Below are 26,536 nucleotides of genomic sequence, written 5' to 3'. Positions count from 1 at the left end.
CCATGGTTTAATTATAGCTTGCAGCTCGTGAAACATACTCAGCTCCTCATTCCACTGCTACCTAGTAGAAATAGAACCCTGAGCCCTGGAGTATATACATTCTGAGGCTAGTTATCAGTTTGGTCTGTGCCCGACAATCTGCCGGATATCCGAATTAAATCCGAATATCCGAATATCATCCCCCCACCGTGTCTGGTCTTCATCAACCACAATTTAGGAGAATGAATTTCGACCAAAGTATTGATTCTAGAATGTAGCAAATCAAATTAGTAGGGCCGAGGCTCGTGTCATAGGGAATTATACTCGAATTTGGCTCCGTAGAACTTGGACTGCATACTCCAAGACTCGATCGAGTGTTGTCATTCTCTTTCACTATATATGACCTCAAACTGCTTACACTGATCTTCAATGAGTGCTCTCACATCAGAATATTCTTCCTTCCAGCATCTTTTTACCACACTCCCAGCCGCCAGCCCATCCACAGACGGATGCCGTTTCGACCCAAACAAACTATCAACTAGTTCCCGGTATTGACGCATCTCCTCCGCAGATTGAAATGTTCTTCCTCATTTCACTCTGGCCGGAATTGTGTCCGGACCTTGGAAGGAAGTGAAGGTACTATCCCAACTTCCGCCAATGTGAATTTTTCCCTGGGCTGTCTTGCGCTGCGCCTGGCTGTATATAGTTAGCGAGAGAACCGGAAAAATGAGATGAAAGAGGTAAGACTCACGCTATATCTATCTAAGGACAAACGGCGGGCAAAGGATGCGCAATCGACGTGATGAAATCAATGCAATGCATGAAAGGGTAGAACCTACTCATGTATGTATGAAATGCGATCTGACAAAGTCGGATGTTAGAGGCTGGAGACATGACTATCTCAATAAGAATGTTCGTAATTGTGCCGGGAGAGCGATTAACTGGTTAGGCATCGATATGCTATAGATAAGGCCCCAAAGCCCCAATTGTCTGTTTGTGCCGAAGGCAAGACATGAGCCTGTACAGTATTTCTGCCTGGTGATGAGGGATTGTTGTTAGTATACTATGGAAAGGATTAGGCCTTTTTTTAGATGCTGAAAGATTGCCGGGGAATTCTTTGGACGTACAGACATTGCAATACAGGTAGGCTAATCGATGCCAAATCGCTCTTGGGGTTTGGATTACCTTTTCAAAGTTTGAATGGAAGGCGGCCATTCACCGATTTTGAATTATCGTACCACCATTGTGAATCGTGGTGGAATTGTCGGGACGACCTTAAAACACCCACCTTCAGAGCCATTAGCAGCCAGAACTTTTCTTCGCCACTCATTGAGTTGCAAGTCTAAGGCAGACATTCCCGCGCACCCTCGCTGAGTACCGGCTGGCCAAGTGTACAAGATGTGGAATAATCTTGATCTGAAGCGGAAACATACTCATGATCAAATCAACAAGTCCGGCGAGCTGATCTTCCTGCTGGACAGAGCCACGCCAGGACAGAAAGCCAAGCGAGGACAAATAGCCGCTACGCCAGGACAGAAACTCCATGCTGCTAGCATGGCCATTCAGTAGCCTATGGCTTCTGGCTTCTCCTCCCACTCACGAATTTCCTGTGTCATTGGAGATATCTGAGAGCTTTCGATGAATTGCCTCGACGTCATCTGCCGCATGCCAGGCGTCCTCGTCTGGCTTCTGTCTGATCATCAAATCATTTCGGACATCTTCGTTCCCATGAAAGTACTCCAGCTTCCTGGCGGCATGATTGTACTGGTAAAAGTTTATGTACCGCCCGGTTTCGGAATGACCTTAAATAAACTCATGAATATGACCCCATTTGTTCTTTCAAGAGGTTCCATTGGTCCCGCGTACCAGAGCGCACAGTGCGTTTAGATCGGCGAGTGCTGCTCATTATAACAATCGGGGAATGTGGCCCACGGCGCTGAGCAGATGGACGCAAACTTGTCCAGGGCTTCATACTTGGTGGCAACAACCGCTGAAATGTGGAGAAAGGATGAGAGGGATAGTTCAGCAGCATCCAAAGCCAAGAGTGTCTTTCGCCTTTTGATAGTATCAATTGGGTTGTTCTCGAAGTCGCTTGGAATACTGTGGTGGGTCAAACAGCTGTGCACTTTTTTCGGCCATTGTTTATATCGGTTACCCAACTCGTCAGTTTTGTTTTTGAGTGGTACCTTGTGGTTTCGGGCTGGAGCAGTGGCTTTCGGCATTTTCGTTCTGCCATGACAGCCCCACTGAATTGGCCTGAGTCCTCGAGCAGAGCCCGTTCTGGAGTAGACATTTCATCCACGCAATGGAATTCGTTGTTTCCCTTTGCCCCAAGAGTGAAAAAAAGAGCGAAGCATATTTGACGTTCAAATAGATGTAGGCAGAGGTAAATAACGTGGTTTGAAGATTGGCCGAGGTTATTGCAGAATCCATTCCCTCTCGCTGTTATGTCTGGGATGATTGAGGTAGTTGCTAAGGCTACGTGGATGGAAATAGAAAAAGGTAAACAATGGGCTTTGGAAGGTGGAGATGGGATGAGAGAAGGCAAGAGCGAAGCTATCTACACTGCAGACTCTAGACTCTAGACTCTCGACACGGAAGGAATGACCAGCCTAGAAGGCGAGGGTTTTCTCTGGTACAACCAATTAGAAGAGCAGTTTTGACGTTGGCCGTATACTATTGGCTGAGTAGACGCAATGTAGCCTGCATGTATGTGAGGATGTGATGTGCTGGCATAAGCTTGGGGGCCAGCCTGAACCGCATGGATCACCATTTGAGGTTTAAAATTGCAGGATTCCCCTCTTTTTCTTTTTCTTTTCTACTGTTATATGATCCACAACGTTAATGAAATCCAAGTTTCTCCCAAGATCTGCCTCCATCAAAATGGGCGACGATATAGATGAAGGCTACGAGACTATCATGAGTTCGACCTCAAGTCAGTCTTGCACAACCTGGGCAACTATTCAGGGTACTTTGATCGAACCGCGCGAGAAAGAAACCAAGGAACAAGTAATCGCCAAAATTGATACACTATACGAGTCCGGCGTTCCTTTTTTCACCAAGAACGCAATCCGCGCGCTGTCGAATCAACTTAAGACCAAAACCACCCCCGGAGATAAAATCATTACCAAGGACCTGACTGGTGCGAGTATTGAATGGAAAGTGAAAATTGGAAAGTCTATCAAACTCATATATGGCGATGATCTCCCGGAGAACAGGAAGGAATGTGCCTAGTAAGAATTCTGCCGGTAGTTGATACTTCGAGTGGGTGGTCAATTAAATCGGCAGCTAACACCACCAAGCTCTGAAGCTGGGGTAGGGTACACATCCAAGCCATCCCTCAAACAGTCGTTGGACTGGTATGGTGTTCAGGACACGGCTTACGAACCTTTGTCTTTGTCGTACCGGATACGCCAGCTTGATCCTAACAGTAAAACCAAGGAAACTATTCCCGATAACTTGGAAGATACAAAAGACCGCGAAACGGTAGCCAAAGACTTTCTAGAGAAGAGTCAGGCCTGGGAAGAAAGCGAGACGTGCCAGCGTTTCAAATCGATCTTATCTTCCGAAGTCAACGGCCACGATATCAACAAGATCGTCGGCCTAGCTTGCGGTAGTTTGGCCTTGCCAAATAACGAAAATGCCACGAATCAAACTGCGTTACTAGTCACTGTGAGAAATTGGTTGAAAGACCGGGACCAGGACGCCGATATATCTTGCTACATCCAAGATCCGATGAACACCTCCGTTGACAGGAAAGTTCTCGCAGATATCGGGTTCGAGATGATTGACGATCCACGCGGTTGGCTTGAGATTGATGAGCGATCGGTTGTGCTCTCGGTGGCTCCGAATGTCCCTGTTAAAGAAATTATCGCGGACACCGCGAGGCCTGCCGTTGTGATATGGAATCGGGTTGAAGAGGAGGATACAAAATCGTGAGTTTTTTGGGTCCTATACGAAGGGCCTTTGTATCTTGGGTCTCGAGACTGATAGATTTACTAGGACTGACCCTGACACGGCACGCGTTCGGAAAATGATGACAGGGTACAAGCTACATGAGTTCGGAGATGAAGAGACGTGGTCGGATGTGGTAATTTATACTAGGGAGTCCAAGGTGGCCCCAATTCCTAGAGAGGATGGTACGTTCCTAGATTAGCCCCTTGACGATGGCAAAGGAAACAAAGTGTGTATTGAGACTTTATAAATTGCATTAAGTATCCAAATGTTTCAAGCTGTCTGCACATGTAGGGCTTCCACTCGAGTGATAGCAAGTATTTAATTTATAATCTGAAATATAACTTTGAAGTTGGGCTTGCGGAACAGAAAGTTCATACGGTTTAAATTCAACAAAACCCCTCACGAGATTTTTCATTTAACTCCACACAGCAGCAGTTGACAGTAAACCAATTTTGCTTTGATAATGAAATGAAATTGCGTCGCGTTTTCACCAGAGCGTTCCATTCTCCTCTCTCTATATCGAACCACTCTCTTGAAAAGCAGAATGGTGGCAGAAAGAGGACTGTGACCTGTCAGATCGATAAAGTTTGAGGTTATTGCTCGAATGCCCAACCATGAATTGCCTGAATAGCTTTCATGCGGCGTTCACCTCGATCTGTAAACACGCGGACTTGCGCTTACCAGATGAGGCCGTTGACCGGCTATGCGGGAGGGCAAGGCACAGGAATGCGTCAAAAACCTTCTTTTTTCGCCAGGATCTCCGCGGTGTTCACGACAGTTTTCCAAAGTTTCATTCTTGCTCTATGGAAAAATGTTCCCTTCAATAGCTGATGCACATTCCAAAGTCCGAATCAAGTTCGGCGAACTCTCGTTAGGGCTGTGACTATGCAAATCATTCGGCAACATTCCAGCCCTTCAAAAAGCAAAATACTTTTTTTTTTTTTAATTAAAAAAAAAATGCCCTATCCTGCCCTGTTATTAATTGTCTTCTTCTCGGTTCATCGTCTTGGTCTGGTCACCTTTATTTTCAGCTCGACATAGTCACTCTTTCCGCCTCGGCCTACCTTCGCCATGGTTGTCACTCTTTTCGGCTTGTGTGTAGCCACACTAGCCATTCCCTCGATGGCACGTATTGCTCCACGCGATAGCACTTATCCGGCCCCGGGTCCTTGTATGGGGAACTGCTGGACACATGATCCGTCCATGATCCAGCGCAGTATTGACAGCATGTACTTCCGCTTCTCGACCGGGCCGGGAGTTAACACCATGGTTTCGCCCGATCTCGAGGGTCCATGGGAGGATTGGGGTCCGGCCCTACCAAAGGGCTCAATAATCCAACTGGACGGTGTGGACGACATGGACATTTGGGTATGTCAGCGGAACCCCGAGCCCCAATTTTGACATATGTTATGGAAAATACTGACACAAAAGTACCTTAAACCAGGCTCCTGATCTACACTACGCAGATGATACCTACTACATGTACTACGTGGTATCCAAACTCGGCACACAGACCTCTGAAATTGGCGTCGCGACCTCCAAGAGTATGGACCCCGGCACATGGACCGACCACGGTGTAATCGGCCTTCCTCCCAATAGCGCCTACAACCGCATCGACCCCAATTGGATTACCATTGATGGCAAGCAGTACCTCCAATTTGGCTCCTACTGGGAGGACCTCTTCCAGGTCGAGCTGGATACCCCACTGCAGGTCAGCTCTCAGACTCCGCACCAGTTGGCTTACAATGCCAGCTTGGACCACCGCGAGGAGGCATCATTCATGTTCCAGCATGGGGATTACTACTATCTCCTGTTTAGTGGTGGTGTCGCGGGCTCGTATACGGCGGATTATCCAGCTCAAGGCGAGGAGTATCGGATCCATATGTGTCGTTCGACGAGTGGGACTAGGGACTTTGTAAGTGCAGCGCGGCTCGACATGGTATACTGAATTATGCGACTGACTGGTTTCTGTGCAGGTCGACAAGGCTGGTGTTTCGTGCTTGGATTCCGGCGGCACTATCTTATTGGAGAGCCATGACCAGATTTATGCTCCCGGTGGACAGTATGTACCCCATATTTCTCCTGGCTCACCTATACTCCACGGACAGCATGCTAACTAGATTTCCTAGGGGTGTCCTTAATGACCAGGACAATGGCCTTGTCCTCTACTATCAGTACTATCCGCTGAGTCTGAAGGAGGCTGGCGGCGATGGCGTAGCTGGCTTTCTGTACGGGTGGAACAAGCTAGGCTGGCAGGATGACTGGCCGTACGTGATGGCTACAGACGGCTACTAAGCGCGATTTTCCCAGGCAATGAACTGCTGGATTCCTTTTATGTGCGGGAATATGCGTGTTGTGACGGGGTTGAGAGTGCATACCAGACTTAATTAATGGAGGAGATTGATTTCTTCGTTGAGGCCCTTTTTGCGAGAGGGCCTTGATATCTCTCCCCGATCTTATCTCACATGATCGAGATTAAAAGAAGACTGTTGTGATAACCAAGAGGAATTAATGTAATATTGTATGCATGTTGAACCCTTCGACTTTGAGACTGGAGACGCGGAAATGAATTCGAAATTTGACAATACGGTTGAGGCTACCAATTAGGCACAACTATGATGGTAATGACTGCGAATCACCAAGGTACATACTGTGATCAATCTGCAATGTGACCTAGCAAGCTAGCCAAGAGATAACATCATTCAAAAAGTCCTGCATCATCAGATTCATCCTCGGCCATGTTCTCGTCGCCCGAAGAGTTGGCAACATCCTCATTTCGCCAACGATCCAACTGGCTTCGTTGTATGGTAGTCACAGCAAAGCGCTCCTCAAAAGCCAAACGCACTACAGTCCTTGTGCCCTGTTTGAAGGTTTCCGGGTGCGAGACAACTAAAAGCACGGCATCGAAAAGCTTGACATAGTCCTTCTTTTCGTCACGGAATTCGCCGCGTATGATCAAGAATAAAAGTCGGAATGCCGCGTCCCGTGCTTTGAATTTAGCGTTCTCATCTTCAAGTTCGGAATCAGATTCGCAGATTCTCAAATCGGCAAGAATATCATTGATAGACTGCCCGGCCAGTACGTCAACCCGAAGAAATGCATATGTTTGACAGAGAATTTGATACTGAGAAATATCACCTCGCAAAGAGCAGAAACATTCCCGATACCCCGATTCCAAGCCTCTGAGCGCAACATCGAATAAAGCAATATCTTCATGGTTGAAATCCGCACTTTGTAGCGGTGAAAGATGTTCAAATCCGACAGTGGCCCAGAAATATGGGATCTTCGAAATGTCAACGTTGTAGAAAGTGTCTCCGATTTTGCATGTCGTTTTGCGAGAATTTGGTTCTTTCGCTTTGGATGTTCCTACTTCTTTGCCAAATTTGAAATAGAGATCATCTGGTAACATCTTGTTTCCTTCTCTTTTGCAGACTGCGAGAATTTCAGACCAACCGTCATATTTTAGGACGATATTCCCGCCATGTTCTCTTGCCACTCTCACGATTAGCTTGACTAGGGCAATCAATCTCTGAAGATCATCATAATGGTCACATTCCCACTCAGCGATGTCAAGAGCGACGTCTTGGATTTCCGGTGGTTTGCATATGCCATGCCTTTGGTAGGCACGGACAAGATTGGGTATTTGCGATACCCATAGTTGGAAAAGGAGTTCTTGGACGTTCACATGCTCACCAGAGTCAAGTGTCTTGATCAGAAGAGTTGAACTCATTGGTATTTTTTTCCCTTTTCCAGAATCACCAGTTTGGACCCTGCGGGAGGTTTGTGTCGCGACGGAGACGCATTTTCCGAACCCTCATTTTGAGCCTGGAGGTTTGAGACTTGTTCAACGTCGACGTAGGCGTCGGTCTCGTAGCTCACTACGAGTTTCAACCCGCCCAAATTATATGAGATAACCCGATGATGTCCACTGCTACCGGGTACCTGAGTTTTAGTAAAAGCTTGCTTAAACTCGTGATGATAGCTTGTGGATTCGTGGGCCGTGACGAATCTCCAAGGCTCGACTTCTGCCAGAGAAAAAATCGCTGTATTGCCTAGAATTTCAATTTCAATCGTGAAGGGCAACACTACATTCGGAGACAGATGTGGATTGCTAAATGATAGAAGTTTGCTGATGGCTTTTGGATCGGTTATTAAGTCAACTTTCCGTATGTTGTATGAAGGCTTTTCGATGTACAGCGAGCGAAAGAGTGGTTCGAGAGGAGTTTCAGGAAGGCGACCCACGTTTTGAGCAATGTAAATGATCCCGGAGTCTTGGATCACTTCCTGGGGAACTTTGGGAGGTGACCAAAGCGGCGGGCAGCCGGGGACTGCAATGGTCGGGTTGGATGATTCGATCCAGTTGTATGAAGACAAATGCTCCACCTTTGTGATGCATGGCTTGATCTTATCCTTGTCTGTAGGAATCAGGCGAGGTATGTTTGTTATCCAAATAGAACCCATTGTTGCGTTACTTGGCTGGAGATACTTTATTCTGAAAGCCTCGATGGTGATAAGGAAGGGTTAGTGATGATGAAGTTTGATGGTAGTAAAGTATCGGGAAAGGGAGGTGGGTTCAAGTTGGAAGAAGATGGAGATGAAGAAGGAAGAAGTTGTCATTTATAGTGTAAAAGGTCGAGTCTGCGGAGAGTTCCAGGATTATAAAAAAGATTGTACATCCGAGTCCGAGTCCAAGGGCGTGCTGGCCTTGGGGTTAAGGAAAATATCATATAAGCCGGAGTATCGAGAACAATTCAGATTATCCACCACCCATCACTCTCACAAACCCTCCTTAGCCAACATATCTACCCAAAAAAGGCAGAATTAGCACCCCATAAATCCAAATCATCACAGAAAAGCAAAGCGTAAAAAACAACCACTCACCAGCAATATCCAAATAAAAAGCAATAGCATTAAACTTCCTCGGATTCCCCAAAACCTCCCCAGCCAACCACTTAGCTCGATTTGTCCAATTAATCAGATCCAAATGACTAACGCCCACCAGCGTCCCCTTATACCCATTCTCCCCGCCCCAGCGACTACTAGCCACACTGACAAGGCCATCATTGGGTCCCTCCGTCTCGGCAAGAATTTTATGCGATAGTCGGAAGACGGACCAGATGCTCGGCTCGACGGCGGCACCGTAAGAGAAGTATCGTACATCGTCCACGTCAGGTGTGTTGGGGTTGAATGTCTCGGACATGTATTTTTGCGTTAGTTGTTCGAAGGCGCCGGTTTCGACTTTTAGTCGGTTTAGGGTGTAGTAGATTTGTGGGAGGCGGTCGGCTGGATTGAGATTTAGTGGGTGAGTTTGTATTATGTGTGTATGAGAATATTGTGTACCGTACCTCCTATTTGATTGAAGACGTAGTCTGCCACGGATGATCCTGGGATGGGAGAATTAGTGAGATGGGCTCTGACTGGGCCGCGGCAGCGAGTTGGTCAAACCTCGATGTGGAGATGCGATGGTGGTTAATGATGAGACTTTGAAGTTCCGAGATTTGAGACGACTAATCATGTATCGAGAATCAAGGCCGCTGGGGGGAAACATTGTGTTAGATTGGTGGAAGACTGGGAGTGGTATAATTAGTTGGCTAAGTAGAGAACGTAGAACATACCCCTAAAGCTGGATTAGCAAAGTTCCAAATTTCAAGAATATCATGATTTCCAACCAAGGGGGATAACTCACCATACTATGTCTATAATGACAGACCGAAGCGTTAGTACTGGATCTCAAACTCAATATAGAGTCTTTACATACGCAATAATATTCACATCCTTCCCCTTCGCCCCAGCCTCAATATCCCGCGCCAGTTCCTCCGCACGCTGCTCTATCGATGCGGACGGAGGTACTGTAGCAGTGATCACCTCTACGCCTCGAGCTGTCAAGGCCTCCCGGATCCCACGCCAGTATTGGACGCCAGGGAGGTAGGGACCGGCCAGGCGCAACTCATCGAAGCCGAGGAGGCCGTGCGCCAGGACGATGGGGTGTTTTGGCACATCTGATGGCATTAGCTAGCTATTCTCGCTATTATTCGTGTATATTGGGGTCAGGATGAGTCTTTTATGTACCGTATTTGTCTCGGATCAACGAGTACTCGTCGTGAATGACTCGTCCATGGTCTTCTAGCCGGGGTTCGAGGATGGGATTCAGTTTGTGCGCAGATGTGTGGATGGTCCTCTGTGTCGCGTATTTTGGTATTGGATGGGAATAGCTGGCAATTTTTAGTATGGATATTCTGGGATTCCCCGGTATTCCCATCGTTCGCCTTTGTTGTCGCGCGTTGTAGTTTCCACGCGATGACGCAACGGAAACTTTTGATGGGCGGAGCCGGCGGGTTGTCCGGGGTAGAAGAGGGTTGGTCAGGTACAACTGGTCTATTGCAACAACTACTTGGATTGAGTCATATTTATGGGGTATTTTAATACTAAGCAATCATACTTGAGCTCTTAATTTATGTAATTCCTTATACTCGTATGCATCGTGCTGCTTGACCAACACATACGGTAGACACCACCAGCTATAATGCCCCAAAGATAGACATACAAGATAAAAGAGATCATATTTCCCGAACAATGGATATCGATGAACAGCCACGAAAGCGCATCTTTCTAGCGACAACCGAAGAAAAAAAAGGAGATAAATAACAACAAATAACCAAGTCTTCGCTTTATGCCTTGGCAATCTTCTCGGGCACCTGGGGCTTGACGTCGGTCGTCGCCTTAATCAGGTCCGCCACCACCTTGTCACCCTGCTTCTTACCAGAAGCCTCAATTCCCTTCAACTTCTCCTCGGCTTCCTTGTTCGCATCGGCCTCGGCTGTCTTGAATCCGCTCGAGTGCTGTATAGATAGTCAGCATGGATGTCGCGGCGGCCGCGGTGTCCATAGCAGTAGCAGCGGAGAGTCTCACCTCAGCCTCGAATTTCTTGTACTCATTTTCCTTCTGGTTGCGGTACTCTTCAATTTCCTTCTGAGCCTCGGACTTGGCGTCTCTTATCCGCTTGGTGCGGTCTGTCACGAGTTATGTCATGTCAGATCAGATCTCAATCGCATATCGACATAGAGGCGGGATGAGCAGGGGTAATGGGGATAATTCGAGATATCGTACATTCTCGGGCTAAATAGGATATATTATTAGTCAAGCTGATCTAGTCTGGTCTGGTCTGAATAGACAGAGAGGAAGATGAGGGGGTGACGAGGGACACATACCTTGCTGCACAATCTTCTGAGCCTCTCTCTCGGCCTGAATATAGCGGTTAGTACGACGATACCACAGCGAGAACAGCATATCCCCGCCTAGAGTGCCCGCCACATACATCGAGGAGGGTCTGAATGCCCGCGGAGTTCTGAGCCGACTGTTCACACGTTCATCGTTAGCACCGCCACCAAATGAAACGACCTCGCCAGGTCCACGGAACCCGTGCAATCGTACCATATTCAATCGAAGCCCCTGGTATAGTGATGGAAAAGGAGAGAGAACGACAGGGGGTAATTCAAGGTCGAGGAGAAGCGGAGCTTTCGATTTGGAGCTCCAGCTCGATCGGCCACGCATGATTGTCTCCGGGGGCGGTGGGGGTGGTTCTGCCGCTTCATACCGCCCTTCTCCGCGGTCTCGCCCATTTTTGGATGGTTCGATCTGCTTTGACCTGCTTTACCCATATCAATCCGACGAATACCCGGACGAGACGAGATCATTGATCACAATGTCTCGTGCTTCGAAGTTGACTCTCGCTGCTACCGGTCTGGGCACGGCTGGTATTGTCTACTTTGTGCATTGGGCCCAGGAAAATGATCGTGCGGTATGTGAAAGGTTGATGGGCGGTGGACATTTCTTTGCGCCATTGGGGAAAGAGAGAGGGAGAGAAAGAAGATCATTGGCTAACTGATAAATTCTCTGCTTTTAGGCTATGCACCGTGGTGTCGAGCGAGATATGGAAAAGCAGCGCATTCGCCAGGAACGCCAAGCCGAGTTTGAATTGCAGAAGGCTCTCGAGAAGGAGTACCTCAAGCTTCAAACAGTACACAGTACGACCGATGACCCGAGAGTGGGAGCCAATCCAAGTACGAATACGGGGACGTGAAGGGGTTTATTGAATATGCTATATGCTCGTTTTGTCATTTAGCAACTGGATCTTTTGGAATGCATATCTGGTATGTCTGGTTCTGGGTGTTACCTGTTGTTCCTCGGAGGCATGGAACTACTGGCTAACTGTTGACTTTAGGAGTTGGAATTCTAGACACATCACATATCTTGTATAACATTGGTGCCGTGTACGGTTATTTTGTATTATATTTCACCACGAACTCATCTCTTTTATATCGTTTTACGATACATATTCACCGCTATATCTGCCACTCTCATTATTTATCGCAAGGGCCACGATCTAGCAAAACGCTTATTGATAATCTGGAACTATCATACATTGTTGTGCAACAGACTTTGGCATTATTAATCAAAGATGGACATGCTAATTTGATACTGCTTCCTTCTCAGCCGGTGCTGCCTCATCCACTTCCGTGGATTCCCTCTCGGGCTTTCCGTCGTTCGCGTGCTCAGACAGCACATGCTTGGGAATAACGACATCATCTTCGCCGTTGAAATATTCCGTATCTTTGATATGGAATGTGGCAATATAGGTGAAGATGAGGACACCACTCGTATAGAATGTGAAAATAACAGCGGCTTCCTTCATAAATGGCACTTTGAGAGAATCCACACCGAAACAAATGGCCTCACCAGCGCCAAGGAATCCACGGAAAACACCCTATATATCAAGGGCCATTAGTCAGTAACTCTCGGTTAGAAAATAGACTCGGATAGAGTTGGAAAAACCCACAGCATAATTGGCCGATTTTTTGGGAGAGTTAGTGAGAGCGCCTAAGAAATAGAGCACTATGTATTGCCACAAAGACCCAGTAACCCAATTTAGAACAAAGAGTACCAGAATCGGCCAGAAATCTGGCTCCGTCCAGTCCAGGCCCTGGGCAGGGGGGTTATGGCGGTCGTAATTTCTGACGCGAATTATCTCCCAGATCCACGCACCGATGAGAGGAATTCCAACCATCACTAATCCTAGAAAAGCTCTGTTTCGTCGATTCCACTTTTTGTGATCCAGGACATACTGTAGGAGAATGCCGCAAGGAATTTGTATAACGACTGCTAAGAAAGAGAGTAAACACCTCGTGCGTAGGTTGTTGCGGTAAGCGTTGACTGAGCCTCCATAAACCAAGAATGTTTCAGCAGGGAGGAAAGCAGGGACCTTTCAAGCGATTAGCATGATGTATGAAAATAAAAAACTTCAGTTCAATCTTTACCATAATAAGAAGCTTCCAGTCGCGAAATATCTCCAAATTTGCCTTTAGCTCTTCCATGAATCCCCGCGGCTTGATCAGAGCAATCTGCGTTCCATCGTCTCGAATAACGCGAGATGGAGGCATCAACAGGAAAGCAGCGCATGCCCCAACACCCATCATAACCATGAAGACGATATATACAGCCGAGGGGACACCAGTAGTCTCACTCTGTGAAGAACGGGTCAGATACATGTCGCAATTCCGAAAGAAATAATTGGAGTAGGCCATACCGAGTCCTTGTTTATGATCAGTGGAATAATACCACCAATTACCGACCCAACAGCTTGAAGATTGATAGACATAGTGATATACGCTCCTCGATCTTGCTCTTCAGAATAAGACATTGCAATAGATCCCATCGTAACGAAGATAAGACCAGCCGAGATTCCAATAGCCACACCGGCGAAGATTGGAAATCCACTCTTGCCTGTGTTGTCGAAGTACATCAAGCTACCGACGTAGATGATATAACCAATTACCCCAAGACAAGCCGTGATAGCGGGGCCGATAGTGTTGAGAACTGTTCCGCCGAAGGAAGCGGAAAAGAACCACACGGTGCAAAGTGTCGCATTGACTACTTGCACTGTTGAGGCGGAATTCGGTTTGCCACCGCCTGCTCCTAGAAGATTCAAGGAGACGTAGAGGCCGGCTGTGAGACCGACAAGAACGCCGATGAGAACACTAATGCGTTACTTGTTAGTTGGATGTGCAGCATTTGACATCGCGGAGACGATGGGGTGGTGCCAGTGGTATGCATACTTTTGCCAATAGGGTGAATTGAGCCTTAATTCGGGAGAAAAGGGGAGCTTGATACTTCTTTCATAATAGCGAACCATTTTGCAGCCCTGGACTCGTACTAGTCACGAAATTAATTTCGAAGAGTTCAAGTTATGGCGCAGATGATTGCCCATCACTTGACCATGCGGGTGTGCGTGTGAGATATATATTAATCGATCGCTCAGAATTGGAAGGTAGATATCAACTGATTCCACGCCTCAATTCTTCCTGAAAGTTAGTCCCTTTTTCTCTATCTGGGCATAGAAGCTAGCTCCTTTGACATGATGTCGATAAGATATCTTGAGGTGTGGGGGAGGCGTATTGAACAATCTGCGCTCATCTCCGTCGTCCGTGCGCCATTCTGGTGGGGTTTGCTGGCTGCGCTCATCTCCGTTGCCAAGCCATGCGGGGAGCTATACTGGTGGATCGCAGCATTTTCCACTCTGGTATAGAAGTTATTTTGAATTCTACACTTGGAGGTCATAGTGAATGACCCGGGCTTTTAGATTCCGTTCGAGTTGTCTCTTCTCAAGACAATGTCACAAGAGAGGCCTGTAGTGCCACAACGGATCTTGGTAAATTCGTACAATTAACTGTTTTTAAGTTTGACTTGACTGATTACGCATGTTTTATTGAACCTTAGAATCAAGAAAGTCCATTTGAATATTGGGGGTCTATCGTGATTGTGCACTTTGTATCTGGAGGATTAGGAGGAATCTAGATCACTAAATGAGGCGCAACATTTTCGGACGACCCTGTACGGCTTTAAGTACGGCTTTAAGCCAGAACAGCTCATATGCATGTTACACATTCCGACCGGGTTTAATGAGACTGAAGAGCTGGATGGTAAAAGATAATTTCTGAATTTGATGAATGGCCATCCAAGGTGTGGCTATTAGGAAGAAAGAAATCAAAATCCAACCGGGCTTTGCTCCTATGCCCCCCCTTCGACAGTTGTCCCAGGGATCTTGCCCTCTTTGAACTCGTCAACAATTTGTTCCATAGTAACCCATTCCACGCCCTCATGTGAATTGATATGATCGATAATATTTTCATGCATCAAAATCACCTGTGGCTTTCCACTCACTTGAGGATGGATGGTCATCGGAAAAATGAAAGTGTCATATTCCCGGTAGAAATAATCAAACTGTTTCTTCCATAGCTTCTCAATGACATCTGGATCAACATAGCCATGAGAGTTAGCTGCTTTGCTGACAACAAATGGAGGCCAGTCGTCAAGATGCCAATTAGCTGGAATCTCGACCACTTTGCTCGGCGTGATCTTAGTCATGGGCTGCATCCAGGTGGACGCTTCCTTCTTGGAGTTGGTTTCTTGCCATTCTTCTTCGCCATTTGGGACGTAGTATGGCTGGCAATCATGGTGCATGAAGGAATGATCGTACTCCTGGGACGGTGATCCATTATCAGCATTTCTGTAAAAAGCTTAGGTCTTGGGCTCTTGACTCACGATACCGAATTCCTCCAGCACTCGGATTGATTGTTTGGATGTGTTCCATGCGGGAGCGGTCCATCCACGCGGCCTTTTACCAAGGAAGTTTGTGAGCACGTCGATGGACTTTGTCATGATATCACGTTGTTGCTGCTCATTCATAGTGGCAACGAATTCATGGGAATATCCATGGAGACCACTAGACAATGGTTAAGTTTTAGGATATTCATAGGTAGAATAGAGGAATTATTCTAACACACATCTCATGTCCAGTATCGCGAACCTTTTTCAGCTGACTCGTGAAGGATTCCACAGAGTGGCCCGGAACGAACCATGTTCCTTTAATTCCGTACTTATTGAACAGCTTCAGGATACGGTCGATCCCAACGGTGGCTCCGAAAACACCCCGAGAGACATCCGTAGGGCCTGCAGGATCTCCTGAACAAGTATTAATCCTATGCGATGTGATGAGTCTTTATCATTCCTCATAACATTTGTTCCCATAATGCTCTGCTCTCACGTACCAGCCACTAACCGCATCGACATCGACACCGTAGACAACCAGAACTCTTTTGACCATTCTGAAGAGGTATTTGAGTCTTCGATTTATTTGAATGTATTATTCTGAGACTTCCTTTCAAGGAGTATGATAAGTATATGAGGGAGATAGGGGCGGTGCATAGATTTAAATAACGATTTGAATTTCCATTGTGTTTACCGAATCGATGTAATCAAACTAGCTCATCATGCTACCAAATGCAGACAACATGCTCCGCATCGTAGGTCGGCTCTATTCATTCCGTTAAATGGGAAGGGCGGGGTGTCGTGGCGAATCACGGATGTTCGGGCTGTCCGTCATGCCTAGTTGGGACTATGCGCTCATATCCGCCGCCTAAGTCCGTCGCTCAAACCCGCCGGTTTCCCCGCCATGGTCCACGGATTAGGATCAGATCAATACCATCGTGCCATATGGCGACTGCGTCCAATGAGAGTTGAATTTTCATGAAGAGATATCATGATAATTTAGAATATAAATTCGCGACGTTAAATCAGATAACCCACAAGGCCCATACTCGTCTGCCTATCGAAATTTGCCAGCAAGACAGAGTGAGAATTGTGATTAGAATGAAACAAATTGTGTGCTCAGGGACCCCCTACGAGGTTTGTTCGGACGATATTTCTTGAAGGAAGAAAATCCGTGCAGCTTACATTATTAGATTGGCTATGTTCATGGCCATGGCGCGAAAGTTGAAATTCAACGGAGCCATGATCTATATGCTGCTTTGTTCTGGAAAAAAAGCGGATTTCGCTGGCCTCAGGTTCAAGAACTGGCTAGAGACTTTGAGAGCTTAATTCTTACAGAATGGCCTCGTTACTACCAAGAACTGAAAGGTGAGTCTTACGCACAAATTGTATGATAGAGTCACTAACTCAAAGCCCGCCTAGGTGTCGCAGACGGAGCGGCACAGAATATTCTTGATATTATCGCATTAAATGTACGAACCGAAATTGTATTCGGACGCTTTAGTGATGGCTGTACAAGTGCATACTGGAAGCAGGGGAAGGAGGCTCACATAGGCCAAAACTGGGATGTAAGTAAATTCACAACAGAAATACAAAGTTGATTCTCTAATAGTTGCTATAGTGGGTGGAAGACCAGCTACCGAATTTGATACAACTCACCATCTTCCAAGATGGACTGCCCACGATCAAAATGGTCACAGAAGCTGGAATTATTGGTAAGATTGGCCTAAACTCGGACGGCGTGGGAGTTTGCTTCAACGCGATACGCGCAAAGGGCGTCGATAAAAACCGCCTCCCAGTCCACCTCGGGTTAAGGATGGCACTGGAAAGCAAGAGCGCTACGTTGGCAGCGGAAATGCTGGAGAGTATTGGCATGGCCAGCTCAGCATATATCGTGGTTGGCGATGCGACAACTGCAATCGGACTTGAATTTACATCTACGACGTTTCTCAGGGTACCAGTGAATGACCATGGCTTCTTGGTCCATTCAAACCACATGCTGCTCCAACATGAGAATATCTACGAGCCAAAGTGGCTAGAAGATTCTTATACACGATTGCAGACGATGGGGCGAAATATCCTTCAAACGAAGGAACTATCTCGAGAAAGTTTTAACGGTCTCTTCGAAGATGAATACGACTTCCCGTGCTCTATCAGTCGAGCACAGGAGGGAGCTAGCGATTGTGCGACCCTTTTTAATATTACTATTGACTTCAAAGAGGGGCTGGCAGTGGTTAGAGAAGGAAGACCAACTGGCGATAGAACTAGCCCGACAATGTGTTTGCAGTTTGAAGCCTCTAAATAGATGGACATGATCATACGGCTCAGATAACTTACATCAAGAGAGGCAGAGTTAGTTACTAATAACTGCAATTCCCACAATATCTGTTGTAATTTGATACCATTGTTTATAAGCATGGTGTTCAATAGGGTCTACCCAGACGTGAACAACATTGGGTCTGGTAAGTGATGAGTTTTCATCTGTGTTCAAATAGCCTGCATCAGATTATGACCAAACTCTCGAGTTAGTGACCTGCGTGATCACAATAAACGAAAACGTACCTTGATTGTAGTAAAGGGGTTTGGCATATCATCCAATTCATGCTATTCGGAGATAAGCGCAGTCCTCTTTGTCCACGTCTCCACCTCCCCCACCTGGATTTCCGATAACGTCTGGTGCCCCGCATGGATTTGCTAGGACCTGGATATTAGGACGGGAGTGGCCCGTTCCAGAGTATATCTTGGCATTTTATACTGATCGAGTAGTAGAAGAGGGGCGACGTACTTAAAGTACCCACAGACCGGAATTTAGCAATCCAGAAGAATCAGACTGAGAGTAGCACTAAATACCAGAAAGGTCATCGGATATGGCGGCCAATTCCAGCGCACTTGAAACTGTTGATGCGGATTATAAATCGAGAAGTATACTCGACTTGATCGGGTTGAAGGGGAAAGTGACGGTTGTGACAGGTATGTTAAACGGACATAATGCTTTGATGCTTGGCTAATATATACAGGAGCTGCTCGTGGAATCGGCCTAGCTTTGGCCAGAGGAGCGGCTGAGTTGGGTAGTGATGTCGCCATATTGGATACTCTTCCTGAGCCTAGCGAGGACATAAAAAGCTGGGAGCAACTCGGCGTTCATATAAAATATTATAGGTGAGGATTATCTTTGGAAGGAACTTCTGTTGGAATAACTTATGACCTGACATGATATAGGACCGATGTGACCCAGCTCGATAAGTTGACCGAAGTTTTCAGTAATATTAGAGCCGATTTTGGACATATTGATAATTGGTAAGACGCAGACTTCACAGAGTAAAATTATTCACAACTGATATTTTCTATCTAGCATCACTGCAGCAGGGGTAGTTCTGGACAAACCATTCCACGACCACGAATGGAATGAAAGCGCGAAGGTGTTGAATGTCAATGTAAGTACACTAATATAAATATAGCGCTAGATATTGATATTTATCAGGTCATGGGAACGTTTTTCTGCGCACAACTAGCTTCGAAAGCCATGAAAGAACAGAAAAAAGGAGGTAGTATCGTTATGATTGCCTCAAACGCAGCAAATGTCGCTATTCCATCTCGCAATATGTCAATTTACACAGCCTCAAAAGGCGCAATTCAATCTTTGACCAAGGCATTGGCTGTGGAACTGGCAGAATATGGAATAAGAGTCAATTCCGTTTCGCCTGGCTTCATTGCAACGGAGATGATCATGGAGGCATGCAGGAAGGATTCAGACCTTTGGAATGTTTTCAATTCCAAACCTCCACTTGGGCGTGTGGGTACACGGGGCGACTTGAAAGGCATCGTTGGCTATTTATTGAGCGATGCGGCGGCTTATACTACGGGGACCGATGTCGTGGTGGATGGTGGACTTGCTTGTGGCCACAATTAGATGTTAAAGGTATGCTATTCTTTTTTCGAATCAGAATTGAATAAGGCAGTTCCCTCCGGAAAGGTAAGAAAGAAAGCATAAGGTGGTATCACGTCTGTTTCCTCTTACTGTATCAGGGCCTAGACGCAGCTTCTTGAAGCGACGCTCTCAATGCATTGGCGCTTGGCCATCTCCGCGAGCACTGCTCCAGGAACAATAAACAATTTACGTAGGCCTGATAGCTTTTATGTAGATCATGGTTTTTTATTGTGCCCGGGTGCGATTGATGCGTTGATATCTTGGAGACAACAGCCAAGCCTGCTCGGTATGCCCACGAAGGACCCAGTGCCGTTCGGATGTAGAATTTCTGGGAATATATCTCAAGTAGACAGATTGCACTCTGCTCGTCATCCGACCGGATCAATAACCGTGTCTCGTAGACGGCTGCAATGACATTATGTCTTGATCGGATCGGCATTTTCTCAATGGTAGAGACATAACCGTCAAGCTCTTGTATTAGCGAAGTGACATCAACATTACCCCGCTGGGACCGGAAACAAGCTTGAATTCGATAGACCGCACAAAGGAAATCCTGAGGTGTGCTAGACTCAGGATCTATCATAGGCGGGGGCAGGAGTCCTGGGCGATCCAAGGCTGTAGCGTACTGATTTTCGAGACAGTAGATTGACTTGTAAATTTGCTCAATTTTGTTTCTCTCGTTTGAGTTATTGTTGGGCTTATCAACAGCTCCCAAGTCAATCGCTAATCTAGCAGCCAATCCGATGAGTTGCCCAATATTGCCTGTCTGCGGGGAAAACAAACTATGTAATGCGGCGAGAGTTACTGTTTCAAGCGTGTGTATGCTGATATCTGTCGCGGCTTTGTCGAAGATCATGAAGTCCTCTGCGGTGGGACGCATCGGCCAGCTTTTGGTAGTAATTCATTCCCTCGTGGATTGGTGATTCGTCAAGTACTCGATGGCTTGCTACTGAATACACCATTTCCAGCATGAAACGTTGCATATGAGTCAAATTTGGCTCATTGTTTTCCACAAGCCACTCCGGCGAGAGGAATGGCAATGTCTCATGCAGAAGTGGATAGATACTTTGTATATCTGAAATATACTTCACCACTAGATATTCAAAGGTCTCTTGATCAGGTGTCAAATCCCCTTGGAAGGGTACATAGGGTGGCATAGGCGCTTGTGATGCTTCGGTCTCGGTATTTCTGACGTTTGAAAAAGCTGGTGCCAAGCACGATAGGGGTCCGACATAGCGGTTGGTCTGTGGCCTCATCTCAACCCCCGAATATGTTAGGCTGCTAGGAGAAGCCGGAGAATTGTCATTGCTGTCGTATGGTTTGCTGCATTTCTTTTGTGTATTCTGAAGGCGTTGAATGAGGCCCAAGACATATCTGAAGGAGAATATGTAAGTCGAGGACAAAGATCTAATGCAAAGGATGTAACTGACGATCTTGAAATATCCTTTTCCGTGACATGATCAAAGAAGATGCACTCTGCACCCGCCTTGGAGCAGTTGCGACAAGAGGGCAGTTGGGTATCACATCTGCGCCTATTTGACCTGCACCGACGACAGGCCGGCAAGGAAGCAAGGAGGTCATCAATGTCGGGCGAAGCTGATCGTTCGTGCTCCATTGGTCCACCCCATCAAATTGATGGGTATGTAATGTTAGCTTAACATACGTTCTCGCATGGAGTGATGCAAGTCGGAATACCCCGAGGGCGACCCCAAAAAGCGGGGGCGGAGCCCGGTTTCGGCGCCGGGTCGATTGCAGTCCAGACACCATCTTGCATTGGTTGGTGTTTTCCGGGCCGCTTATCTGTTTTTATGGTTGAGAATTTGGAAATATTTAATTGGCTTGATAGAGCGGGGGAACCAGATTGGGCAGAGTGATGGCGATTCCCTCATTAAGGCAGGTCAAGTGGTTAACGATAAAAACGTGTTGGGGTAATGCGCTCACCTCCGCACCAACAGGAACGACTCTCTTTCACTGCATGTCGCTCACTTAGCGTGCATCAAGTTGATGTACATGGCTCCATCAAGAGTACGCAGAAGAGCGATAGCCTGTGCACGATGCCGGGCGCGAAAAATAATGGTGAGTGAATTTCTGAATGACGCTTTGATATGAGTGTTGAGACTCCAAGCTTAAGCAAAAGGATAGTGTGACGCTCGCTCTCCGAGCTGTTCTAAATGCCTCGAAGTTGGAGCTCCCTGTGTTGCGTCTGGGGAATCTAAAGAGAGGACAGTGCCTCGCTCCATTGTTCAATTTCTAGAGAATGAACTTGACAGGAAGCAAGCATCCCCTCTTTGGGTCTAGAGAAGAATGACGATTCAGGTCAAATGCTCGCCGAACAAGTCCTGGATGATCTCACACCCCCATTTCTCGGGCTCACATCTGCAGTTCCCCTTGTACGGTGTACGGTAGCGGGGACAAAGTTGCCATCTACAACCTTTCTCGGTGCTACGGAGTCCAACGACGCACAAGGACAGACAAACTTGTTATCCACGAATCAGCCAACAAGCGGTCTATCCACAATCCCAAAGTCTGTCGCAGACTTTCTCTTCGAGAACTATATGACAAGAGTCGTCGCGCAATGTCCGCTATTCTATTCAGCCGACCTAGTGGCTTACTTTGATTCCGTTTTCCGTGATCCCCTTCGGATTCTCGAAACAGATACCTCGGAGAATCCACGCGCTTCCTTCGTCATCGGTCTTATCATGGCGATCTCACTTACGACTTCAGCACGAATTCAACAAGTCTGGGCAAACTCCATTGCGACTGGTCTCGTGAAGGAAGCAATGCAGTACATACACACTGTTTGCACTAATGATATCTATGGATTACAAGCTCTGCTACTGCTGCTTCAATATACGAATCTTGATCCCACCGCGGCCAATATTTGGCTCCTGTCGGGCTTTACAACACAAGCATGTATCGATTTGGGCTTGCATATTGAAACTCCCACGACTCAACGAATGGATCCCCTCGTAAAGGATATCCGACGAAGAGTGTTTTGGTGCGCATACGAAATGGAGATAGCCACCTCCGCGGCACTTCTGAGACCTTCCAGCTTCTTTGGCCTCGCGATAAACGTCCCATTTCCTGCAGAGGTGGATGATGCTTTCATATCACGATCCGGCATCGACATGAGCGGCTACCCGACAAAATTTGCATCACGACGAATCTGGCAGTTCCGTCAAATCGAGGCCGAAGTTCTTCTGGTACAATTTTATAACGGGGCACTGCCATCCCCCTATCTCACACTTGACGAGTGGATGGAAGCTATAAAGCAACGAATCGACAATTGGAAGCAGGATATTCTCTGGACAGCATCTCTCAACGCGGACACAACCAAAACGTCCCAATGGGAAGAAATGTGTTTATATGCCAACATTGCTCGAGACGTCATCATCGTCACATTATTCCGCCCAAGTCCCAGAGTACAAGACCCTAGCTGCGAGAATCTCATGAAGGCGTTTCGAGCGTGTATTGGAGTCGCTGATGGTTACTGGAAACAATCAAATCTCAGTTTCGGTAACAGCAAATTCGTTTTTCACCCTTGCTACCACACATTCTCCGCCGGTATGTTATTCTTAAGAACGCTACAACGATGCAAGGATGTTATATCTGCCACATATAGCTTGAATGAGGTTGAGGATTTTATCTCCTGCTTTTCCCGACTTTTCACGACAATCGCTGAGCGGTGGCCGGCTGCGTCGCGGTGCCTTGAGGAGTTTGAACGATTGATGGTCCCGGTTAAGAGGGAATATATCGACTATACAGTACAGAAGGCGAGGAATGCCCCTCAAGGCCCGTCTTATCACCAGATCTCAACATTTGGAGATGAGCCAGAAGATTTGACAATGGACTCTTCGGCATGGCAGTTGGATAATACGAACTTCGGCCCTCTTTTGACTACAGGAATCTGGGACCATGAAAGTCCCGAACTGGCGCTCTCGGTTCCTCTGGATTGGAATGCGGAATTTGATTTCGGAATGAATTGATTTAATTTTTTTTTCCCTACATTTCATGATCTTTACAATCCATTACATAGTAGACAGGCTTCACGCATCATAAGCCACTTTCACCAACGAGTTCTGTACCTCCATCTCTTGAACACTCGTTCCGAGGTTACCTTTTGTATCCCTATCCCCCATCTGGTCGCTTCCCATACTTTTTGCACCTAAGTTCATTGACCGGTATCACAACAAGCGCGACTCTAGAAAGGAAAATTAATTGCTTCTACACATAGCTTGTCTGCTCCTTCGCGAAGCTTGTCTGCATTGTCGCGTAGCCTGTTTGCTTCTTCGCGTAAATTGGCCTTGGACGCTTCTTCATGGGTTTTGGATGCTGCTGCGCGTAGCTTGGATTCTTCCTGACGAGCCTTTCTGCTTGGTTGAGTAGATTTTCTGCTTCATCACGCAACTTGGCTCTTGCATCCTTGCGAGACTTGGCTTCTTCTTCGCGGGGTTTGGCTCTTTCTTCACCAGACCGGATTCGCACGGGCGGTGCTGGTAGCAGCGGTTGATTCTTCATAGACTAGTTAGTTCATTCCTCACAAATTGGCAATAGAATGTTGGATCTTACTTGTCGACCGTTTATACCTGGTTGTGAGGGAACTTCCGTCGATGTCTGCGGGGGTTGAGTCTGGGCCTGGGTCTGGGCCGGAGCGTGAGCTTGTTCGGTGGCTTGCTTTTGAGCAGGATGTAGATTTTGTTCCTCCCGGCGTACTGCGGCAGTGTTGATGGTGATAGTCATATTGACTTTCTGGTCGTTCATGGCGCAGTGGTCTGCGGTGTAGGTTTGGTTAACGGTTTGAGGGCAGCCATCGTGTGGTCCAGAGGACTTGTTAAGACAACTCATCGCGCTGCCAACAAGATGGAGGAGAGAAAATGAACGGTTTATGGATGCAAGTTAAAATAAACTCGACAGTTGGTAAGTTTTGGTGGTGGGTGGGGATGGATCTTGGATGGGAAAAGGAGGTGGTGGGTTGATGGAGGAATGGGATATGCCCAGGTGGGCACATCATTATATAGTGCCCGGTATATCTTACGGTACGCCAGTTTTAAAAGACTCAGACACAAGACAACTGAACCGAGAGTTGATTCGTCAAATACTCCTTCCAAACAGAAACGCCATCCCGTATCAACATGCTCGCTGGTCAGATAATGATATGTACAATTCAGATTAGGGTAGTATGCATTTTGGCCCTCTACCGGGAGGGAACGCCCATCAAGTCCTCTAACTCGTCAATGGTGAGAGTGCTTCGTCGGCGGTTGCTAGAACGAGTGGCTGTCTTCTCCGGACGACTGCGCTTCCGGGACTCGCCCTCTTTGCGCGCTTGCTCGGCAGTGCGAGCTTCATCTTCAGCTGCAGCGAGCTTTTGGCGAACACTCATTCGGGGCTCAGTGCCAGTTGTCTGCTTTTCACAAATCAGTACCAAACCGTTAGATTCGATGCGATATAACTTACCTGACGAGCGGTTTTAGGATCAGACTTGCGGCGGGAGGACCGGCGGGTAACAGCTTCGGATTTGAGGACCTTGACCTGAAGATTCTCCTCGGTGGCACCAGGACTGGGAATGGCTGGAGACCCTGCCAGGCCTGGGGTAAACGATACCTTGCGATGGCGTTTGGGCTTGGCAGCCAAAGTCGCATTATCGCTACGTTCCTTAAGCGCGCGTTCCGACCTTTCAGGCGCCTTGCGGATCTTGGATCGTGTTTTCGGAGGATTGGGGGCATCAGCCACAGTCGAGTCTTCAGTTTCGCTCATCGCCTCGTCCTCTCTGTCTTCAAGAATTGGCGAAATGGTGTGTGCACCTTCTCTGCTCTGCATGCTAATATCCTCAGTTGAGGTAAAGCTCAGATCGAGGTTCATGCCTCGCGTCAACTCTTCCACTTGAACGGAGCCACCACCATCGGCCAGGCGTCGCTGCCAGCCATCCATCATGGTGACTGCCTGTCGCCATCGGTTCTCCATCTTTTCCCATCCCTCACGAAGTCTGATGATCTCTTCATCTCTGAGTTCAACTTCCTCAAGTGGCACGAACGAGGGGTTGGTAAGCAAGGTTCGCAGGTGATCAAGCACGGTATGCATGCGGAGAGACAGCTCCTCGCAGGATGTAGGAAGAGAAGCCACGGCGCTTGTCGACTTTCCATGCCCAACGCTAGCAGACATGGCCGAAGCCCCCTCTTCAATACCATCTTCGTTTTCCGGTAGCCCTTGTAGCTCCTTAAGCGTGTCTACCGTGTTTCGCGCCAGCTCGATCAGGGTATCGTTCTCATCGCTCAAGTTTTGGCAGAGCTCGGTCAAGAACTCTGTTGTTTCCTCCTTGAGATTGTATTGGGGGTCATGAACCCTCTCGCCACCACTGGCACCCAGTCGAGATCGGTCCGCCTGGGGGGTTGATGTTGACTGTAGTAACACTCAACCCCTCCCGTTTACCACGCTGTCGTTCCGCAAGGTGAGACTTGAGCTTTTGCATTTCGAGATCGCGTTTGCGCACGTCATTGGCGCATTGCGCGCGGACTTGCTGGACAGTGGTCTTCATACGTTGCGACTGTTCCTTGAGTCCGCGAATGGTCGTCTCCGCACTGGACATGTTCGATTTCAGTGTGCGTTGCTGGGCTTCGGCAAGAGCGAGGGATCGCGACAGTTCGGATGATTTGGTCTTTAGTTTCCCCTATGCGATAATCACAATTAGAATTCTGGTTTGGCGCCTCTGTACTGCGTCGTGATCAACGTACAATTTCGGTCGTCTGTTCCGATTCAGTTACGCGCAACGCCCGAATGGTTGTCGCAAGACTCTCACGGTGGTCGGCCTCACGCTACAAGACAGTTAGAAGGATTGCAACACCAAAAGAAGAATAACAGCGACGAACATCTCTCCTCAGCACCAGATCATTGACCAGGTTAATGATCCGCGCCATGGTGGCTTCAGTGCCCCCCTCTTCATTGCCGGGCTCGGCGAAATCAATAGGGCTCCCACTCTTCAGCAGACCCCTAGCTAGTAGAATATTGTTGACATAGGTCGACGCAGCCTGCAAGTTATGCGCCTCCATGGCGATGGTCGATTTGCTTGAAGTG

The 26,536-nt window shown here is 47.4% G+C and overlaps 13 protein-coding genes across 13 annotated transcripts; 6 read left to right on the top strand and 7 right to left on the bottom strand.

Moving 5' to 3' along the window:
- Positions 1-2,862: 2,862 nt before the first annotated feature.
- Positions 2,863-3,918, top strand: N7509_013183 (SRR1 family protein; the record flags this gene model as incomplete). The annotated part of the gene is made up of 2 exons (XM_056637820.1): positions 2,863-3,141; positions 3,328-3,918. 2 exons carry the CDS (start codon positions 2,863-2,865, stop codon positions 3,916-3,918), a joined length of 870 nt encoding a protein of 289 aa, XP_056481327.1.
- Positions 3,919-5,007: 1,089 nt separating this feature from the next.
- Positions 5,008-6,231, top strand: N7509_013182 (uncharacterized protein; the record flags this gene model as incomplete). Its single annotated transcript, XM_056637819.1, has 4 exons — positions 5,008-5,304; positions 5,381-5,851; positions 5,913-5,998; positions 6,066-6,231. The coding sequence occupies 4 exons, from the start codon at positions 5,008-5,010 to the stop codon at positions 6,229-6,231; spliced, it is 1,020 nt and encodes a 339-aa protein (XP_056481326.1).
- A 403-nt stretch (positions 6,232-6,634) lies between these two features.
- On the bottom strand, positions 6,635-10,195 carry N7509_013181 (triglyceride lipase; the record flags this gene model as incomplete). Its single annotated transcript, XM_056637818.1, has 8 exons — positions 6,635-7,642; positions 7,696-8,351; positions 8,818-9,219; positions 9,282-9,320; positions 9,382-9,504; positions 9,552-9,553; positions 9,695-9,935; positions 10,006-10,195. 8 exons carry the CDS (start codon positions 10,193-10,195, stop codon positions 6,635-6,637), a joined length of 2,661 nt encoding a protein of 886 aa, XP_056481325.1.
- A 409-nt stretch (positions 10,196-10,604) lies between these two features.
- N7509_013180 (uncharacterized protein) lies at positions 10,605-11,555 on the bottom strand (the record flags this gene model as incomplete). The annotated part of the gene is made up of 6 exons (XM_056637817.1): positions 10,605-10,775; positions 10,846-10,946; positions 11,145-11,178; positions 11,252-11,290; positions 11,368-11,450; positions 11,531-11,555. The coding sequence occupies 6 exons, from the start codon at positions 11,553-11,555 to the stop codon at positions 10,605-10,607; spliced, it is 453 nt and encodes a 150-aa protein (XP_056481324.1).
- Positions 11,556-11,638: 83 nt separating this feature from the next.
- N7509_013179 (protein PET117) lies at positions 11,639-12,016 on the top strand (the record flags this gene model as incomplete). Its single annotated transcript, XM_056637816.1, has 2 exons — positions 11,639-11,734; positions 11,840-12,016. The coding sequence occupies 2 exons, from the start codon at positions 11,639-11,641 to the stop codon at positions 12,014-12,016; spliced, it is 273 nt and encodes a 90-aa protein (XP_056481323.1).
- Positions 12,017-12,403: 387 nt separating this feature from the next.
- N7509_013178 (uncharacterized protein) lies at positions 12,404-14,125 on the bottom strand (the record flags this gene model as incomplete). The annotated part of the gene is made up of 5 exons (XM_056637815.1): positions 12,404-12,700; positions 12,878-13,195; positions 13,251-13,457; positions 13,520-13,970; positions 14,049-14,125. The coding sequence occupies 5 exons, from the start codon at positions 14,123-14,125 to the stop codon at positions 12,404-12,406; spliced, it is 1,350 nt and encodes a 449-aa protein (XP_056481322.1).
- An 875-nt stretch (positions 14,126-15,000) lies between these two features.
- Positions 15,001-16,096, bottom strand: N7509_013177 (polysaccharide deacetylase family protein; the record flags this gene model as incomplete). Its single annotated transcript, XM_056637814.1, has 4 exons — positions 15,001-15,471; positions 15,535-15,715; positions 15,777-15,971; positions 16,041-16,096. The coding sequence occupies 4 exons, from the start codon at positions 16,094-16,096 to the stop codon at positions 15,001-15,003; spliced, it is 903 nt and encodes a 300-aa protein (XP_056481321.1).
- A 1,134-nt stretch (positions 16,097-17,230) lies between these two features.
- Positions 17,231-17,845, top strand: N7509_013176 (uncharacterized protein; the record flags this gene model as incomplete). The annotated part of the gene is made up of 1 exon (XM_056637813.1): positions 17,231-17,845. The coding sequence occupies one exon, from the start codon at positions 17,231-17,233 to the stop codon at positions 17,843-17,845; it is 615 nt and encodes a 204-aa protein (XP_056481320.1).
- Positions 17,846-18,407: 562 nt separating this feature from the next.
- N7509_013175 (uncharacterized protein) lies at positions 18,408-19,450 on the top strand (the record flags this gene model as incomplete). The annotated part of the gene is made up of 5 exons (XM_056637812.1): positions 18,408-18,510; positions 18,558-18,699; positions 18,760-18,837; positions 18,893-18,974; positions 19,022-19,450. 5 exons carry the CDS (start codon positions 18,408-18,410, stop codon positions 19,448-19,450), a joined length of 834 nt encoding a protein of 277 aa, XP_056481319.1.
- A 112-nt stretch (positions 19,451-19,562) lies between these two features.
- N7509_013174 (fungal specific transcription factor domain-containing protein) lies at positions 19,563-20,348 on the bottom strand (the record flags this gene model as incomplete). The annotated part of the gene is made up of 1 exon (XM_056637811.1): positions 19,563-20,348. The coding sequence occupies one exon, from the start codon at positions 20,346-20,348 to the stop codon at positions 19,563-19,565; it is 786 nt and encodes a 261-aa protein (XP_056481318.1).
- Positions 20,349-21,789: 1,441 nt separating this feature from the next.
- N7509_013173 (fungal specific transcription factor domain-containing protein) lies at positions 21,790-23,454 on the top strand (the record flags this gene model as incomplete). The annotated part of the gene is made up of 1 exon (XM_056637810.1): positions 21,790-23,454. One exon carries the CDS (start codon positions 21,790-21,792, stop codon positions 23,452-23,454), a length of 1,665 nt encoding a protein of 554 aa, XP_056481317.1.
- Positions 23,455-23,692: 238 nt separating this feature from the next.
- N7509_013172 (uncharacterized protein) lies at positions 23,693-24,313 on the bottom strand (the record flags this gene model as incomplete). Its single annotated transcript, XM_056637809.1, has 2 exons — positions 23,693-23,980; positions 24,038-24,313. The coding sequence occupies 2 exons, from the start codon at positions 24,311-24,313 to the stop codon at positions 23,693-23,695; spliced, it is 564 nt and encodes a 187-aa protein (XP_056481316.1).
- A 349-nt stretch (positions 24,314-24,662) lies between these two features.
- On the bottom strand, positions 24,663-26,511 carry N7509_013171 (uncharacterized protein; the record flags this gene model as incomplete). The annotated part of the gene is made up of 5 exons (XM_056637808.1): positions 24,663-24,872; positions 24,923-25,820; positions 25,882-26,132; positions 26,197-26,277; positions 26,332-26,511. 5 exons carry the CDS (start codon positions 26,509-26,511, stop codon positions 24,663-24,665), a joined length of 1,620 nt encoding a protein of 539 aa, XP_056481315.1.
- Positions 26,512-26,536: the final 25 nt, after the last annotated feature.

The sequence above is a fragment of the Penicillium cosmopolitanum genome, assembly GCF_028827165.1.
Source record: "Penicillium cosmopolitanum strain IBT 29677 chromosome Unknown utg000012l:1.0-3308103.0:1.0-3310761.0, whole genome shotgun sequence".
NCBI classification, from domain to species: domain Eukaryota; kingdom Fungi; phylum Ascomycota; class Eurotiomycetes; order Eurotiales; family Aspergillaceae; genus Penicillium; species Penicillium cosmopolitanum.
This window is presented reverse-complemented; position numbering and strand designations above follow the sequence as displayed.